An 18141-nucleotide genomic window follows, 5' to 3' on the forward strand; every position below is an offset into this window, starting at 1 on the left:
TGTGGTGCAAACTTCGTATCTTTGATCTTTAATAGACGTTGTGTAAGTATATACATATCTGCATATTGTACTAGAATTTAAAAAAAAGAAAAAAAGGCTTTACAAACAACCGAACAAGATATCAGAGGAAGGCACCGGCAATATTAGTGGCACACAACAGTACGACGCAGCTTAGCCCCCTATCTCTAAAAATACTAAGAGGATCAAACTGAAGGGAAGCAGCAATAGTAGAGTTGGCTAGGTTTGCTTATTGTATGTCTAATTAAGATAAAATTTTCTTTTAATATTAAATAACGTAATTATTGACAGTGAGTCTCATATGGTGTAAACTTCGTATCTTTGATCTTTAATAGACGTTATGTGAGTATATATATATCTGCATATTGTACTGAGATTTAAAAAAAGAAAAAAGACTTTACAAACAACCGAACAAGACATTCCCACATAGCTTGCCCGCCTCCCATCTCTAAAAATACTAAGATCAAACTGAAGGGAAGTATGCAAAAGTGAGATAAGTAGTAGTACTAGTAAGCCAAATGGCTTATCATATGCCGATTGAGAAAGCAGAACACAGCGCATCACTAGAGCAGAACAAAAAGGGTTCTACCTTTTTCTCTGATCTGAAAAAAGGCTGGGCAAAAAGAAGAAAGAAATGCAGAGGAGCACTCAGCTGGCCGTTGGATTCGCTGGGCCAGGTGCAGGCTTCCGTCCCGTCCTCTTTTTTCCACGCACGCTGTTTCCGGGAGGTTTCCTTGCCCACCGCACGCGAAACCAGCTGGATGGGGAGGGAGGGGGCGTGGTTGCGGACGTCCCCACCTGGCAGGGACCAGCGAGGCAGCAGCACCTGAAGCGAACGGATCGGATCGGATAGGATCGGATCCAACGTCCCACAAAGTCGCCACGGCCCCGGCCCCACTCCCTGGCCATCCTGCTCACTCGGCGACCAGCGACGCGGTGTCAGGACGCCCGCGTTAAGCAAGCGACCCAGCTAGCCCTGCGTGTCGACGGCGCTTTTAAAAACGCGGGCGCACGCAGCGACCGTCGCTTCCTCGCTGCTTCGCTCGCGGCTCGTCTCGCCCGATCGCCCTCCCCTCCCGACCACTCGCCGTCCGCTGGGGTTGGGCCGACCGTCCGGCCGCCTCGTGCTCGTCGCCTCCTCCTCCTCCTCCTCCTCCAGTCTTCGTCGATCGGCACCGGGGCTCTACTACGGCTCCGGAGAGGTGAGGCGATCCCGTCTTTGGCGCGTCTCGTTTTTTGGCACGTTGCATTTCTTTCCATGGGTTTTCGTAGCTTGGGTTCTTCTGCTCTCTGCGTTGTTGTGGGGGTGGCCATGCGGATGGTTTGGGGGCAACTGCGTGGTGTTGACCACGCTACTACGGCCGTGCTGTATCTGCGGGATTCAGGGGTCATGCTGAGTGGGGAGCAGCGATGGTTTCTCGACGCGGGGGTTCGAATCTCTTGTCTAGGGTTCCTTGCGCCTCGTTGGTGGGTTTAGGTTTGGGTGAATCCTTGCCTGGGTTGCCGCGTTTGGAGAAGCGTAGTTACGATTTTTGGATCATGAGTTCCGGGGCTTTGAATTGGTTCGCGAGGTCGATTGGGGATTCGTGCTTGCGAGATCTTGGTCTGGCTTCTGGGGTTTTGGCACCGAGTCAGTTGGGGATTTTTAACTCCACTGACAAAATTGTCCTCAAATATGAAGGAATAATGAAGAGGGAAAGAGGGGACACGAAATCCATCTTGTTTCTCTGCTCTAATCCTGAATAAGCTCTGCTTTGTACTTACAACAAAATCCTCAAGGATTCTTATTTACTTGAAGCATTAATGACATCGATGTTCTTCTTTTGTTGGCATGGTTGCTTGTAGAAATCGCTTGATAGTACATACTTCCGAATTGTTATAGTTCTGACCTTGTTCATGTTCTGTGTCTAATGCAGATATATTGTAAAATGGAAGCACTACGTGATATGCACCTGCCACCAGGATTTGGATTCCATCCTTCGGATACCGAACTTATTTCTCACTATCTGAAAAGGAAAATACATGGCCAGAAAATTGAATATGATCTTATACCAGAGGTGGATATATACAAGCATGAACCATGGGATTTACCTGGTAAGTTCACCGTACTTCAGTGGTTCAATGTAGTCACTGAATTGGGTACATAGAGAACTTTGGAGATTTATCTCCAGTTTTATCTGTCGATTCGGTCTAGATGTATCAGTATCTCCTTTCCTTAACAAAAAGTTGAATCCTCTGAAGTCCCACAGTCATAATGTCCTATTGAATCATGGACAACTGGGCATGATAGATTTCCTTTTTAATCAATTTTATCACTGATGCAGCTCTTGTCATATAATAAAGTGATTGCTGTCATGCTCTATCCTCTTTGTCTAGTACCGGTTCTTTAGCTCCGTGGATGAATTAATTTTATGCTATCAGTGTCACTTACTAATACAATTTAGACCTTTTCCTCTATTACATGGTTCAAATCCTCATTTTTTCTGATCTTCTGGTGATATTTGCAGCAAAGTGCAGTCTTCCAATCAAGGATAACAAGTGGCATTTCTTTGCCTCACGTGACAGAAAGTACCCTACTGGTTCTAGGTCAAACAGGGCAACAATCGCTGGTTATTGGAAATCGACTGGGAAGGACCGAGCCATAAAGCTGAGCAAGCGGACTCTAGGAACAAAGAAGACTTTAGTTTTTCATGAAGGTCGGCCACCTTCTGGAAGACGTACTGAGTGGATTATGCATGAGTACTACATAGATGAGAATGAATGTCAAGCCAGCCCTGATATGAAGGTATTGGACCACTGATTGTTGTTGCTTGTTTCTGATTAATAATTGAAGTTTCAGATAGTTATATTTAGAAAGAGAGTTTCAGATCGAGATATATTGTTTTGTTGATTTACATGTTATAGAACTTAATGTGCAGTAACCTTCAAGCCACCTATCACACAACTTGCTTGGTTTTAGGAGATTCTCCTATGTTTTGTTGCCTAAGGTTGAGATCTAGTATGCTAATGTAGTTTTCTTTTCTTCAGGATGCCTTTGTTCTCTGTCGTGTTACTAAAAGAAATGACTGGGCATTAGAGAATGGTAATGAGGTGGGCAACAGGAATCCTCATCCGCAACAACAAAATGATACTGCTACATCAGTTGTGAGTGCTGAAAAACAAGAAGATGCTGCTGCATCGGTTATCTGCGCCGAAGAACAGAATCATGTTGCTACACCAGCTGTCAGTGCTGAACTATCGAATGATGTTGCTATGACAGCTATCACTGCTTCTACTCTGAATGGTGATAATGAACTGCAAGCGTGGCTGGAAGAACTGTTTGACCCTTCATTTAACCCTGCAGTGGATACTGGTCCTGCTGACCTGTCTCTGAATGAACAGCATGATGAATCATCGGTATGTTCCTGACACTCACAGTTGTTCGCAGACTGAAATAATTCAACCTTATTTCATTACAAAGATTTAGGGGCTGTACCCCTGTGAGCAAAGTGCTAATGCATAGACAACAAGTTGTTAAATAGAGCTTTACAAGCTGCCATGTTTATTCTTATGTCTATCAAATTTGTTCTCACTTATCCTTTTGAGGTTACAAGGTAGGCGAACACATACCATACACGCATGGACGCGAATGTGCCCCCTAGCACACGTCTATAATTTTAGATGTCGAGGATAACCTGCAATATCACGGAGCGTGGCCATGCATTTCCCCACTGAGGTGCACTTGTGTACTGTACAATGGTGGGCACTGAACCATAGTGGGTGGAATCATACCGCCGCAACTCCACCCGAGCAAGAGATGGTTTCTCAATTTTTCTCTATTTGTGTGTGCTGAGTGGTAGTAGATGTTGGGCAGTAAACAATGCTTGCATAAAACACTTCCTCCATATGAATACTGAAGAATTCCATCAACATGTGGGTACCAATTACAACACTTCCCTGAAACAAAGTTCATGACCCTAGCATTACACCAGGCCCTACTTTGTATTGGTACTATGCGAGCTTTTTGTTATCGGCTGATAAGAGAGTAGCAACCCCAAGATGTAGCATGTTCCAACGTGGTGCACAGCATTTTGACTGGTTTTGCTAGTTGATGCAATATATCTTAGTATTGCATAGTATCCTTAAAAAAAACTCCGAAATAGTGCAAAATATCACTCTAAGAAAGAATCAAAGTGATCTGTTCATAATCCTGTGGGTAAGCGTAAATCGCCCTCATATTAATTCCTTTTACAGTTTGCTTTTAGTTTGTTTGATCTGCTGAGATTTCTGGATATTGCATCTTTGGGTAACTAAACCTTGACCTACAAGTATGCTTTCAAATGATGCTCCTTCTCCCTAACAAATACTAGTATTTCACCTTGGACTACGGACATTTCTTTTTGCAAATAGTCTGTTGTTTTTCCTTCATTGTATTTGGCGTCCTTCACAATGTTTTGACTGGAAGTTTGTATTACCTACTTTCAGAAATGGCATGCTTATTGTTTGTACTGGTGCAGAACGTGCTTACTCATACCATTTGATTCCCTTGCAGAATTTGCAGAACCCTGGTTCTATGGCTCCGAAAATGGAACCAGACCATGCTAGCCCTATCCAGAATGGCACAGATGATACAGACTACCTATTGCCTGAAGATATTCACAATATATTGTATCCTGGTACTGATGACTTCAATAATGCTTTTGCTACTAACCAGGCGTACTACATGATGGGAATGGATCATTTTACTTTTCCAAACAATTTTGAGGATGGAACTTGGAACGAAGAACTGCATTTATACCAGGAAAATAACAATCCAAACCTGTCAAATGAAAATGCTGATAATGGAATTACAGTTCGAAGGCGTAATTCAACAGCATCTGCTGCTAACATTTCACCAGCAACTCGCAATATTAAACTGCAGGTTGGAGTTAAAAGGATGGTTACAAGTAACTCTGAATCTATCAACCAGACTATCAAGTTCTCAGATAACCATGGCCGTCTTGATCTCATGACTAATGTTGAGCACCAGAAGAAACATGATGCAAATGATGCCTCTTCTGTCAAGCAGTCTGATGCAGCTAAGTCAAGTAAAGACCACAGCAATCAAGGATATTTAAGGGGCATAAAAAATGCATTCAGATGTTCATCAGCTGAATTCAAGGTACTTGTCACTGTTTGCATGATTGGACTAGCTGCTGTAGTACTGCATGGGCACTACCGCTCTGGAATGAGCTTATAACAGTGGAGCAGCATCTTTAGTTTTAGCTGTGCAGGTCAGTGGCTTCGGGTCAAGGGAATATAGATCACTTATTTTTCAATTTTTCCTCGACGAGATGGGATACCAGTAGGTTGCTTGGAAGGGGTAGTAGCACTAGCATCTGCACATCTTCATCTTTGCAGTAGTTGCTCTGCTTGATTTACTTACATTGAACTGGATGAGTAATTGAGTTCCTCAGTCTATGTCACTTTGGCGGCTGGCCTTCTGGAGATACATTGGTGCAGAACTTTGATCCCAATCCGTCTCCACCGGTTTTTTTATGGTGCTGTACATATGAAGATCCTTCTTTTTGATCGACTAGCTACTACGATGATGCCTGTAATAAACAAGGAAAAAAAGGAGAAAAAAATGTAGCTTTGACCCTTACTGTGGTATTCTTAGATTTGTAAACCTAAACCATTCTCCTACATGACATAGTGGATGACTACAATATTATTTTAGTAAACCTAAACTGTTGCGTTATTTACATTTTGCTCTTTAGTTACAATCCCTATGTGACTAAACGAATATAGTCTTCTTCATTGCTCATACATGGTAAAGTGGAGGCTCAACGTCTTGTACTAAAACTCATCTGAATTATGTTCTCTAGTGTTTTTTTGGAAATAATATTGTTCTCCAGAGATTGAACAATAGTTCAGTACTTCTATGTTATTACTTCCATTCTTATTTAGATGTTGTTTTAGCCTAGCACATAGAACAATGTGGCAAATAATACACCCACCTTTGACATGTCTTCCCCTCTTGATTACTCTCATTTCCAATTAATAGCATCCAAATCACCCTATACAAACCTAAAACATCTATTTAAGAATAGAACCAAGTTTCTAAAATTACATCTATTTGAGATTAGAGGTAGTATATCAAATACCCTATTACACCCTATGCTGCTAGAGGTTAAATGATGGACTGCAACATTTACGGTGGGAACTAGGAATTAGCCCTGCGAAGCGGATCCTAACGGAACAAAGAATTAGATACAACGGTATTGAAGAATCTCAGAAGATTTTCATGGTTGTTTTCTGGTTGTCTCGACTGTCGACAAATGAAGCAGCGTCGGTGCGATGGGCAGCGTTCAGCACGGGCCTTGTACTACAGATATCCATGGAGTTGCTTCATCTTCCAGAGGGAGATCCGGCGGAAATCTTTTGCAAACGCCATACTGGCAGAACGGAAGCTTTGGGAGTAATATATTTTTTTTATTGACAATCATATGTTGTCGACTGGACTAAGGTAGCCGAGTAGACAAGCACGCAAGAGTATTTTTACATGACAGAAGAGGGCACATTCACATGAGTGGGATAAATTCTCTTGATTGTATATATGACCCAACATCCAGATTCCAGACGCACTTTTGTAACTATAAAATCAGCACATAACCATAGTTATTCGGTACGTGCGCTCCTCCGTGAGGGAATCTGTCCCATCGGAAAATAGCATCTCTCAGCAACAAGCATGCGATCAAACAACGAGTGCCATAAGCAATCATACAAAACAACTGCGAATACAATAATAACCTAGCATGCTGGGGTTATAACCTTGCAACCCAACACTGGGCCTTACTTCCTTAAGGCCAAACCTTCTGTTAGACTACTTGCTACTATAACTAAAAACTGCAACCTGGGTCTACTGTCGCATGGTATATGAGACGTTATTATACTACCCTGAGCCCTGTGATCGCACGGGGTGGTGCCTGCCTCTCTGAATATGATGGCAGCGACGAACTTCCGATTCCAATATGGTGGTTGTTCGACAGCCCTGGCACCAGTTTGACATTGACCGGAGTATCCATCACCATGCATGCTTGGGAGTTCACCTCCTCTTAAAAATCCTTCCTATGAAGAAAAAAAACATGAATTGGATCCAATAATGCTTTCCGCTGTGTTCTCTATAAATATGAGACGAGAAATTAGCCACAACATTGGATTCACCCCCTTGAAAAGCAAAAGGAGCATAACTAGTATTTTAGCAGTAAGCTGTAATTAAAATCAAACTTACAGAACACATAAAATGGGAAGCAGCTCACCTTACAATGATCGTGAGCTAGGTTACTCTTTCCAGTGCCTCGTCCAAAAGCCCTTCTTTCTCGCTGACTCACTCTCTGAGGCCGATCGCAGTCGTCGAGAAACAATTGAGAAATGCCTCCTCAAAGATGGCCGACTAAATGGGACCCTCATACTAGAACTTGTCCCTAACCTGGGTTCTCTTCTACTTTTCTTCTGGTTCTTATTGTTCCCATCTAGATCAATATCAACTATCACATTTTTTGGTACCTTGTTCTTAATCTTTGATTCCAGCTTCCCAAATAGCTTCACTGTACATTTCCCACCATGCGTGCATACAGGGCATGGAGGATCATATTTGTCAGCTTCGGTAGTTATGCTATCCAAACAGTCAGCATGGTAGACATGGCCACACAATAAAACAGCTACAACAGCCAGCTCCTGAGCATTCCACGTCGACCTTTCCTTTAACAACTTTAAACACAGCTTGCACACCTCTTGGTCAGGGGGGAGGGTAGTAGGATTTGAAGCACTTGATCTAGTCATTTTACTGGAAATGGAACCTAATAGCTCACTGTCTAGTGACCACCTCTCTCTTTGGGATGTCACAACCATTTCAGAAAATGTGCGCATTGACCAGCCATCAGATGACTCACCATGGGATCCTGCAGCTGATAAATCATTGCTGCAGACTGACAGCATGGAGGAGGATGGCCTTCCTTCAGGAGAGCTGATCTCATTGAGAGATCTGAGAGATGGAATTTTGCTGTCCGTGACCTGTCTATACAATTGATACCCTGGTGATTGTCGTGCTTTCTTCATTGATTCTGAGTCGGTTGGCTGAGAATGACCCCTGGAGGATGAAGCCCCTGCTCTGGATACTAAGGGTGGCATTGAAGGAACAGATAGTGATGTCTTCGAATCTGAAGCAACACTTAACATGTCCAGTGATTTCCTGGAAAGCTTTGCCTGCACAAGGTATTGAAAAATAGAGCTGTCAGACTACAATATGAAGCAATCTACAATTGCATAGACTAGAAGGTAACAGCTACTCCCTCTGGTTGCAAATGTAGGTCGTTTTAGCCTTCTCAACTATTCTCTAAATATAAATCATTCTCGAACTTCTATGCATTTTTTTTCTCTTTTGTTCTCGTCTTGCCCTTGTTTAATAAATGCTATCACTCTCACAAATGAATGAGTTATCTTTTCCAATGCAGAATAAATGAAGGACAACAAGGTTATTTGATCTACTTTCTTAACCCTTGTGCACAAGTCTAAAACGACCTACATTTGCAATCGGAGGGAGTACTAATTTCAGGAAAGATTGCTCGATATTGCATACCTCAGGGGAAGAATTACTTGCTGTAGAACAATCAGCTGAAAAAAAAAAGTAGAAATCAGCAAAGAAATCTATCAACCATCAAATTGAGAAATGCACAATAATTTGAGGATAGCTCAACGAAAGCATGTCAAATAACACCAAATTGTTCACTACCTTGGGGATCAGCTTTTGTAACCTTAGATGTTTCCACTTTCTTGTCAGATTTGTGCCACTTTGCCCTATGAAACACATCAGAAGGGCTATTTCCATTAGAAAAGCCTTCAGTTGGTGCAATGGAACCACTCTTTGTTTCAGGCCGCATGCTTCCACTACTATGGTTGGAAAACAACGTAGGTAGTTCCATTATGTCTTCTATGTGTGTTCGGTTGTCCCATCGGAAGCTCCATGATGGTGAGTGTCTTACATTCCTGTATGCTGAAACTTCTACTGGAGTCACACATGGCTGTGTCCTCTCCTTTGCAGCTATGCAACAATTAGCTCCCATATTGCTTGAATAATGTGCGTTCGAAAAAAATACTGCTTGAATAAAAGGAATCAATATGCCACCATTTTGATCACCCAAATGCTATGGGTTAATTCCTGTGACACAAACCTTGCAACCCCACAGTACCTAGCTGTACAGAAAGACAATAGCAAGAATAAGATTGTTTTCAATAAAGAAATGGATAAAGACTGGACTTAAAGAAGATAACATCCACTATAGACAGGTGCACTCTAAGCTACACTAGAAGCCTCCAGACAGCTATAACCCTGACAAGGAAGCTTATCTCAAGAGCAGGTATGACTAGAAATTATTGAGTTTTATTAAATCTAAACCCCTGGCATGCATATGATAGTCCTGTAATCTCTATGATCTAGAAATGGTGTTCACAGAGGATTGGGTGAGCATACAACTATGGTGCTGCGGGGGTTGAGTTGCTGAAGGGACTGGGAAGAGAGGCAATGGAATAGGGGAAAAGAGAAATATGAACTAATACTGGTCCAAACATTTGACAAGAACGATCAGATAGGGTTCATCAGTCCAAGCCAGGAAAAAGAAATTCACAGCCTCATACATTAATCTAGAGCATCGTTCTCACTGTATTTGATTTTATAATGCATAGCGCACCATCCAAAACTTTGAGATAAAGTGTGCGGAGGAAGCTTTTTTTTTAGAAACTAACAGCCCCATACATTTATCTAAAACATCATTCTCGTTGTATTTGATTTTGTAATGTTTAGCGCACATCCAAAACTTTGAGATAAAGTGTGCGGAGGAAGCTTTTTTTTGGTTGACATATGGGAAAACTAGCAGTATGATTTCCATACATAAGAAGTCCCTCATGCCATTCCTAAATACTTCCAGGTGGGAACATCAACATCCAGAAAGCACCCACTTCACTATTCACAATAAGAAAGCTAAAAAGAACAAATAAGAAGCTTGCTTATAATTGAAGGCGCAAATTGTAAGGAGCTGACTAAGTAACTACAGTGGGTGAAACTGTGTGAAGGAAGAAAGCAGCAGTTAGGTAGACCAGTATCAAGACATTCCAAAACCAAAACACACTCAAAGGCCACAGATTCTTCCTACCACACAACAAACTAGCATCTGACATTTATTCTTAATGTCCACTAGGTACTGTACCGAGACCACGAATGAAAATATATAGTATCTTATTATTGTTATTGGATCAAATCAAAATATAGAGAATTCTGAACATAGTGCTGGATATGCTATTCCATACGCAATTCATCGCATCACAATTATATTGCTTCGAACTCCCAATCGTTCTCAATCTGGAATTGCTCTATCGATTTGCAGCCAAAAAGTTCTGATGCCAACTGATAGTAAATCACGAATAAATCGGTGACATATAGTAAATCTAGCTGGTAAAATCGGGGAGATGAACTAACATGTAAGATCAGTATATACTACAACCACACCGCATATCGCTAGGATCACAAAAGAGACAGGTAGCATCGATCAAAACCCATAATTCTCATAAATCAATCCACCCGCAGGGCACCAAAATTCCCCATTTCCACCCCCACCTACCGTAACAGGTGCCCCCCCCCCTCCGGGTAGTTCGCGGGAATCACCTCGAATCACGCTAACATCCGGCTCCGATTCGCCCGGCCAACATCCGGCGCCGGGCCCCGATCTGACAGAGGCCTCCCCGCGCGAGCTCGGCCACGGCCAGGGTGACGCTCCGGCTCCGCTACGGTTGGGGGGGGGGGGCTTGGGGCTCGCGAGAGGCGGAGAGGAACGGGGAAGCGAGCGCAGGAACGGGTGGGGGGGGGGGGGGTTGTGGGTACAAAAATGCGAACGGAATGGGTCTCCGGGCTTCCTCTAATCATCTTCCCCTTGGCTTTGGGAGAAACTGCTCCGGCGAGCAGCGGGCCACGTGCCCCGCCTGCGTGTCCCGGGATCCTGGCCCACCTGCATTTACTCGTGGGTGCACCTGGTGTACCGTTTCTGGTGCTACGTGTGATGGAGTGGGTCTCTTGGAGTGGGGCCATCTCACTGGCTTGTGGGCCACTTGTTGCACTACTGTTACCCGGCATCGTGTAACGGTGTAAGGCTGACTCGACGTGGTTCACATTTTCCTGAAATTTCATAATACCTATACTAGGAATAGCCATTTATCTTCGCTACATCGCGTCCAAGAAGCCCCACCTCTCTTTTGGCCCCTCCGCTCTTAACCTATCTAAAAAGCCCTATCTCTTCTCGTTATATCTCCCCACACAGGTTAGTTCCGGTCCACTGCCACCCCACCCATCGCCCTGCCCCTACGTTGTCGCCATACCCCGGTCAGCCTCACTATCCCGTAGGTAAATAGGTATATTCGTGGGTGATACCCGTGGGCGATGGGTTTAGGGTCAACCTAAGCTCGTAGAAGTTCACGGTATGCCCACAGACAGATAAAATTCAGCAAATATAAATATGGGTGAGTACTATTTGTACCCATCATATTTTATTGTTATCCATAATCTATACTACTATAAAATAAATAAACTATGATAGATCCGAATAATCTTCATTGTACATCTTACACAATCAAACGATCTGTAATCAAAGTTGATCCTCTTCGCATCCCTCTTAATTGTTTAGAAATTTCTAATCAATTTAAAAACCTATAATTAATAGGTATTACGAGTATTAAAAAGTATTAATACATCATTATTTTTTTCTATCTATAAAGGTGTATCATCAGCTCTCTATTTTTTGAATTATTTTCTTGGTGAAATTTTTTATTTTTTATTATAATATTATTGACTTCACATACATGGAATATGTAGGATGATTGTTAGTAATATTAAACTTATGTGTTTTTCAGGATTCGACACTCTACCTCAAGTCACTGTGATATGGTAAACGCTGAAGGACATACGAATTTTAATGTTATATTTTGAAATATCCACGTTTTCTTGGTGAAAACTGAAGGGTTTTGAATTCGGGCCCAGCCATCGGGGAGGAGCCAGACCAATTTTTGCTAGTGTTGACTCGTGTATAAGACTTGGGTACTATATAATAAATAGCAAACGATCCAAATAAAATAGATCGTCCTTTCAGTCTTAAATCCGTCAAAGTCGTTGGTAGATTGAGGATGCAGTCGCAAGTAGTGCGCGTAAGTGATCATGGGAGAAGGAGTAAATGAGACTTTCTTTTTAAGAGACCTGCTTTGGAGGTAATGTGAGGGGTTCAAACTTACGAGAGGAAAAGGCAAACTTGACACCTCGTTGATGTGTCTTGTGGCATATCAAGCTTCTCCCAATTAGAGTGATGTAATAAGGCATGTGCTATGGGAGATTTCAGGAGTTTGTCTTGCAAGTCCTCCTAGTCTTTTAGTGGAAGTAGGAATTGAAAAATACAGGAATAGGAAAAACACGGATCGTAAAATAGAGGATTGGAAAACATAGGATTTGTGTAAGGATATGTGTAGGAAAAACACATGAATTTTATGAGCAAATACATCTTACCTTCTTAATCAACATAGTAATCCTATCATAACAGGCTCCGCTCTGCTACAAACACTGATAGACATGGTCATAGGAAATTTCCAAAGAGGTCTGGGTGGATTCTTTTTCCTGTGCTTTTCTTATGGAATCAATGGGAAAGGAAAATTTCCTTCAGTTCTCTGTGAACCATTCCTATGAACCAAAGGCTACTATAGTAACCAAATCCATAGGAATTGAAATCCTGTGTTTTTCCTCATTCCAAAGGACCCCTTATAAGTGAATTGAGTTGAAATTATCTCGGGCGCAGTGGTAAAATTATCAGCTCGTATTCGACCTTCAAAATTTTTTCATGTTACAGTTTCTACTAGCGATCCAATTGGGGCCTTGGGGAAAAAAGTATGGTAAAATTGCATTAGCCTACAACCCTAAGATTTTTCTCGCTGGTTTCAAGATCCAAAAAACTTATTTGATCATTATCCTTAGCCCAATTTCATTGTAACCATAGCCATGCCATCCACTTATGCAAAGAGGAAGGTATGCCTTATGCAGAAGCCAAAATAATAAAATTTTTCCTTATCTAAAAAAGAAGTATGTAGCTGAACTACGGACGAATCTAGGATTGTCAGTTCTCCGAGCCACGCCAGGGCCTGGAAATAGGGGGGGGGGGGGGGGGATAATGCAAGAACACACAACTTCAGTCTAATGCTCATGTCCCAATTAACCACTGCAGATAATTAGGATTTTTATTTAACTACGCAAACAAATGCTGATACAATTCAAAACGATGTACTACAAAGCACCATTTTATGGTTCCATGAAACTGAATAACCCTCGGGTTCACCACTCATCACTTGATGCGACTTGCACTTAAATAAGCATCAGGATACCGATACACTTTACCGAAACCAAGGTATTTTACTGCATACTGATTGTAATTCGATAGCAGATATTTTAGCAAAATATGGTGCTATCTTAAATAGAGATGATCCTCATATATGAATGGATCATTTTCTAGATTTTGTAACCAGTCATGTGACCATCGATTTAGTTGAACTTGGGGTCTAATGGAATATATTTTCCAGTACAAAAAAAGCATCAGGATGATTTCTATAAATTGAACTCCTGCGGCTTCAATTATAAATGCTTCATAAGCATCTGGGTGCGACCTGCAACAAGAGGTAAAGAACTATCTGTATGCTACAGTTCCAAATTATGTGTACGGTCCAGCAATAAATATTACAAAAGCCGCAAAGAAAACAATATGCCATGCCGGCTTTCGACGTCACAATCCAGCACGAAATGTGCGTCCTGAAGATTATACCCGTTTTTTGTTCTATTATACTGCACCTATGACCAAGGTCTGCGAGAATGCAACCCTTGGTTGTATAGTACAAGACAAATTTACTCCCGCTACGGTGCTATCACAATGGGTGCTTGAATGAACTGTGCAGGAACGTATGATATGGTAGTTTGACAGTCCAATCATTTGCGTCGTCTTTGATATCACTAAAAGACCGTATTGTTGCTCGCTCAGGAGCTCACACCAGTAAGTGCTTTCCTTGCAAGTTCACCTGGAAAAATCAGATATTATAAATTTCTTGTCTTGTTGGTAAATCAGGAGAGAAATATAAACAGCTATAAAATTGAGTTTATGGAACTGAAAAATGGAGAGCTGCTCACAGCATAGATAATGCCCAGCTGGCTATTCTCTCCAGTGCCTTGACCAGAAGCCCTTCTTTCTTGTTGGCTCACTTCCCAAAAGTGGTCTTGGTGGTCGAGAACCAGTCGAGAAATGCCTCCTCAAAAATGGTCGGCTAAGCGAGTCCTTCATGCTAGAACTTGTACCCAACCTGGGTTCTCTTGTACTTTTCTTCTGGTGCTTGGAGCTTTGATCAAGATCACTATCAGCCATATTTGATGTCTTGTTCTTAATCTTTGGTTCCAGCTTTCCAAATAGTTTTGCTGTGCAGGTCTCACCATGGGTGCATACAGGACAGGGAGGATCGTATTTCTCACTTTCTGCAGTAATAATATCCAAACAATTTGCATGGTATGCATGACCACAGAATAAAACAGCAGCAACTGCTAGCTCATGACCATTCCATGAAGATCGTTCCTTCAATAGCTTTGAACAAAGCTTGCATACCTCTAGGTTAGGGGAGAGGGCAGTGTGATTTGATTTTGATACTTTACTAGCAATGGAGCCAAAGAGATCATTGTCAACTGACCAACTATCTCTTTGAGCTGTAGCCACCAATTCAGAAGGTGTGCAAGTTGAACACCCATCAGATGACTCACCTTGTGATCGCCCTGCAAGCAGATCATTACTACAGGCAGAGAGCATTGAGTTTGATGGCCTTCTTTCTGCAGAGCTGTTCTCACTAAAAGACTTTAGGGATGGTATGTTGCCATCTGAGATCTGCCTGTATAATTGGTGTTCAGGTGATTGACGTGCTTTCCTTGTTGAAATTGAGTCCATGCGAATAGAGTGAATCATAGAGGATGAAGGATCTTCTGGATCTGCTTTCGATACGGGGGGCAGTGTTGAAGGAGGAGACTTTGATGTCTTTATATCTGAGGCAACAGTTACCATGTCTAGTGATTTACGGGAACTTTCCTACAGAAGATAGTGAATAGCAAGGGAAGAACCATCAGACACAATTGTATAGATAAAAAATCACATAGAATTTTGGAAATATAAGAATGATATGAGATATAGAACACATGCTCAATACTGCATACCTCAGGGGGTGAATTGTTTGTGGTAGATCGATCTGCTGAAAACATGAAGATGTCAGCAACGAATGGCTTATTTCTTTAGTGCTTAAGTATCCATCCCCATAGGCAAAATAACCTATTATTAACTACTTCCTAGTACTGTACACATTACATTTCTTCCCTATTCATTGCGGGTTGGTTATTTGTCGGTACAGGTTCAACCTAGGACAAGTTTGTAGTGCCAGCTTGCGAATTTGAAAGGTATGTAAGATATGTGACGTCACGAAAAAAATTGCTTGACTCCTGGAGTTAATACAACAGTGCAGAAGGAACGAATTAAGGAAAAATAATGAATTTGCCCCCCTTTCCACTATTAAACGTTGAAAATGAAAGAACAGAATAAAGAGCAGATTGCAAAACACAAATAAAATTATGAGGAAACAAATGAAAATGTTAGTGCCAGATCATAAGAGCGTCTCAATTACATTGTAACATTTCAAATAGATTGATTTTAGACAGTGTTCAAATAGATTGATTTTAGACAGTGCCCACAAGCAGCTTTGTTTTGTTCTCCCAAAGAACATGCATATTCAGGGTTTCAGACAATATGCGACTACCATAACAATTCAGTGAACAATGTCAAATCCTACCAAGAAGAGGGGGGGGGGGGGGGCAACATAAAAGGAGTAGATACTAAAAGCGCATCACAGAGCACAACTTCAAGCCTTTACCTCGAGGATCAACTTTTGAAAGCTTGGATGCTTCCATCTTTTTGTCAGATTTTTGCCATTTGACCCTGCGGAACACATGAGAAAGGCTATCCCCACTAGTATGGCCTTCAGTTGGTGGAATGAAATCACTCTTCACTTCTGGTTGAATGTTTCCACTACTGTGATTAGAGAACACCACATTGTTCTCCATTATATCCTCTATGTGTGTACGGTTGTCCCACCGGAAGCTCCATGATGGCGAGTGTCTTATCCTATATGCTGAAACTTCTACTGGAGCCATACATGGCTGTGGCGTTTCCTTGGCAGCTATGCAGCAATTAGATCCCATATTTATTATGGAAAAGAAGTCAATGTTCCTTATACAATCAATGAATCAAATCTTCAGAAGCCATCCATGTGATCAGAAATTGCAAGTCATACATAGCATGCTGACACTCTCAAGATGACACTGCAAAATAATGATAACTATATCATCTTCATGAAGAAATGAAGAAAGGTGTGACTTCAAGAAAGCACTACCCCAAGTGGGAACATTATTAGCTGTACTAAGAGGTTTGCAAGACTCCTGTGGGCACATTAAAAGAAGGAAGCAACCTTAACAAGGAGCCAAGAAGCATCAGGAACAAGCACATTTAAGACAAAGTAGAGTCTTCAACTGTTTATTAAACTTTGTAAGAGCTAAATTACTGATGTGGGGGCAATATGCATGTCCAGAGAGAACCAAATGCAGGAGGGAAAAGAGAGGGAAGATTATATAAAATACGCAAAATAAATATTGTGGCAAGACTAACTGATCCAAAATAGGGTACAAGGAAACCTCATGAAACATGTAAAACGTCTGAACTTTGGTTCTTTTACTTTAGCTTTCTGGAGTTCAATAACTCATATAAATTAAAAACATTGATTTGATGGAAGATATGTATGAAGGTCAAGTGTATCTTCTGGGCAAGTGAAAACCAGTAGCTTGCACGAAGTATCGGTGTTTAAATTTGAAACCTTCTGAACATCCAAACACTGCCAGGTCACACTGAAGTTGGATATTTACAAACAGAAACCTCAAAGATACATAGGACAAAGATTCCCACGTATGCTTTTGGGGGGTAAATTGGTTAGGAAGCTCAACTACAGCGAAAGAAGCTATGTGAAGGAAGGTACATTTAAGTACTGACGTGGTGACATCGACATATTCCAAAACTTAGACACACTCAAAAGAGAACCTATCCCTCCCGACAACACATAAGTATCTTCTCATATCTATGCTCATGTCAAATCAGAATGGCAAGCACAATTACTTTTTTAGATATCGGATTATTACACAATTGATACAGAACGTAGAAGCTTCTTTGTCTTCGGACTAAACAAGGATTTTGCATAGTTTGACACATAACAATGAGAATAAGGTACTGCCTGTATATCTACAACACCCTTCGGCCTTCAAAGAGTCTTGAAGATTCAAATACTAATAATCTGTTTCAATGGACTGGTAGGTCGTAGCGGCCAAAATTAAGCACAGCCCATGGTTTGAACTACACAAATCACAAAGCATCCAGTAATTATGCCCCCGTAAACTAAAAAAGATATATTTTTTATCACAGCATATCACACACATGAACCATACGCCGAGTTCCTCAATTTCCTAACATCGCAGAAAAATAGCACAAAAATGGGGGGAAATTACCCAATCTCGCCCGCTCCGAGCCACAGACGAATCCGAGTTTCTCAGAAATTACCTCGAGCCAATCAAAATTCCAGCTAGCAGGAGCACACAAAACCGCCCAAACACGCCTGGAGCTCCACCGACACGGACCCGGGGCCACCACAGGAGCCCGGCTCGGATCCGCCGCCGCCACCGGGAGGGGCGCTTCGCCTGAGGGGGCTAGGGTTACGGGCGGGAGGCGGCGGCGAGGTGAGAGAGAGAGAGACGGGAGAGGGGGGCGCGTGGGTATGGGAGGCAGCGGGTACGAGAGCCGGCGAGAAACGGCTTCTCCCGCTCCGCGCGCCGACAGATAGAGAGCGAGAGCTGCTCCGGCCACCTGGACGGGAACCCGGTGCGTCGTCCACGTGGCACGGGCCGCGAGAGTTGCGCTTCTCTGGCCCACCTGCATTGACTGGGGAGCTTTCGAGTGTAGGAAGGGC

At 42.3% G+C, this 18141-nt stretch overlaps 3 protein-coding genes across 7 annotated transcripts; 1 reads left to right on the forward strand and 2 right to left on the reverse strand.

The window, feature by feature from the left end:
• The first annotated feature begins 1024 nt into the window (after nucleotides 1-1024).
• LOC133893598 (NAC domain-containing protein 74-like) lies at nucleotides 1025-5726 on the forward strand. Its single transcript, XM_062334663.1, has 5 exons — nucleotides 1025-1220; nucleotides 1935-2112; nucleotides 2526-2803; nucleotides 3046-3414; nucleotides 4550-5726. The coding sequence occupies exons 2-5, from the start codon at nucleotides 1947-1949 to the stop codon at nucleotides 5234-5236; spliced, it is 1500 nt and encodes a 499-aa protein (XP_062190647.1). The 5' UTR covers nucleotides 1025-1220; nucleotides 1935-1946; the 3' UTR covers nucleotides 5237-5726.
• An 841-nt stretch (nucleotides 5727-6567) lies between these two features.
• LOC133893606 (uncharacterized) lies at nucleotides 6568-10909 on the reverse strand. Of its 4 annotated transcripts, none has more exons than XM_062334683.1 (5): nucleotides 10697-10909; nucleotides 8771-9231; nucleotides 8618-8652; nucleotides 7299-8244; nucleotides 6568-7107 (listed from the first exon to the last, which is right to left on the reverse strand). In XM_062334683.1, the coding sequence occupies exons 2-4, from the start codon at nucleotides 9099-9101 to the stop codon at nucleotides 7321-7323; spliced, it is 1290 nt and encodes a 429-aa protein (XP_062190667.1). In that variant the 5' UTR covers nucleotides 9102-9231; nucleotides 10697-10909; the 3' UTR covers nucleotides 6568-7107; nucleotides 7299-7320. The 4 variants fall into 4 exon arrangements, with proteins under 4 accessions (XP_062190667.1, XP_062190658.1, XP_062190682.1 ...); XM_062334674.1 differs by having other exon boundaries at nucleotides 10653-10909; XM_062334698.1 differs by lacking the exon at nucleotides 10697-10909 and adding an exon at nucleotides 10511-10646.
• A 2826-nt stretch (nucleotides 10910-13735) lies between these two features.
• Nucleotides 13736-18078, reverse strand: LOC133893629 (uncharacterized). Of its 2 annotated transcripts, none has more exons than XM_062334708.1 (5): nucleotides 17736-18078; nucleotides 16006-16453; nucleotides 15299-15333; nucleotides 14237-15173; nucleotides 13736-14127 (listed from the first exon to the last, which is right to left on the reverse strand). In XM_062334708.1, exons 2-4 carry the CDS (start codon nucleotides 16331-16333, stop codon nucleotides 14259-14261), a joined length of 1278 nt encoding a protein of 425 aa, XP_062190692.1. In that variant the 5' UTR covers nucleotides 16334-16453; nucleotides 17736-18078; the 3' UTR covers nucleotides 13736-14127; nucleotides 14237-14258. The 2 variants fall into 2 exon arrangements, with proteins under 2 accessions (XP_062190692.1, XP_062190700.1); XM_062334716.1 differs by having other exon boundaries at nucleotides 15299-15330; nucleotides 17736-18073.
• Between the last annotated feature and the right edge of the window lie 63 nt (nucleotides 18079-18141).

The sequence above is a fragment of the Phragmites australis genome, chromosome 2, assembly GCF_958298935.1.
Source record: "Phragmites australis chromosome 2, lpPhrAust1.1, whole genome shotgun sequence".
Classification (NCBI taxonomy): Eukaryota; Viridiplantae; Streptophyta; class Magnoliopsida; order Poales; family Poaceae; genus Phragmites; species Phragmites australis.

Excerpts from the sequence above, each read along its gene's own strand:
- LOC133893598 (XM_062334663.1), top strand. The coding sequence starts at position 1,947 with ATGGAAGCACTACGTGATATGCACCTGCCACCAGGATTTGGATTCCAT. Across the intron at positions 2,804-3,045 it reads AAGCCAGCCCTGATATGAAG|GATGCCTTTGTTCTCTGTCG; the intron begins GTATTGGACCAC and ends TCTTTTCTTCAG. Across the intron at positions 3,415-4,549 it reads AACAGCATGATGAATCATCG|AATTTGCAGAACCCTGGTTC; the intron begins GTATGTTCCTGA and ends ATTCCCTTGCAG.
- LOC133893606 (XM_062334683.1), bottom strand. The coding sequence starts at position 9,101 with ATGGGAGCTAATTGTTGCATAGCTGCAAAGGAGAGGACACAGCCATGT. Across the intron at positions 8,653-8,770 it reads TACAAAAGCTGATCCCCAAG|CTGATTGTTCTACAGCAAGT; the intron begins GTAGTGAACAAT and ends TTTTTTTTTCAG. Across the intron at positions 8,245-8,617 it reads CAAGTAATTCTTCCCCTGAG|GCAAAGCTTTCCAGGAAATC; the intron begins GTATGCAATATC and ends TACCTTGTGCAG.
- LOC133893629 (XM_062334708.1), bottom strand. The coding sequence starts at position 16,333 with ATGGGATCTAATTGCTGCATAGCTGCCAAGGAAACGCCACAGCCATGT. Across the intron at positions 15,334-16,005 it reads TTCAAAAGTTGATCCTCGAG|CAGATCGATCTACCACAAAC; the intron begins GTAAAGGCTTGA and ends TCATGTTTTCAG. Across the intron at positions 15,174-15,298 it reads CAAACAATTCACCCCCTGAG|GAAAGTTCCCGTAAATCACT; the intron begins GTATGCAGTATT and ends TATCTTCTGTAG.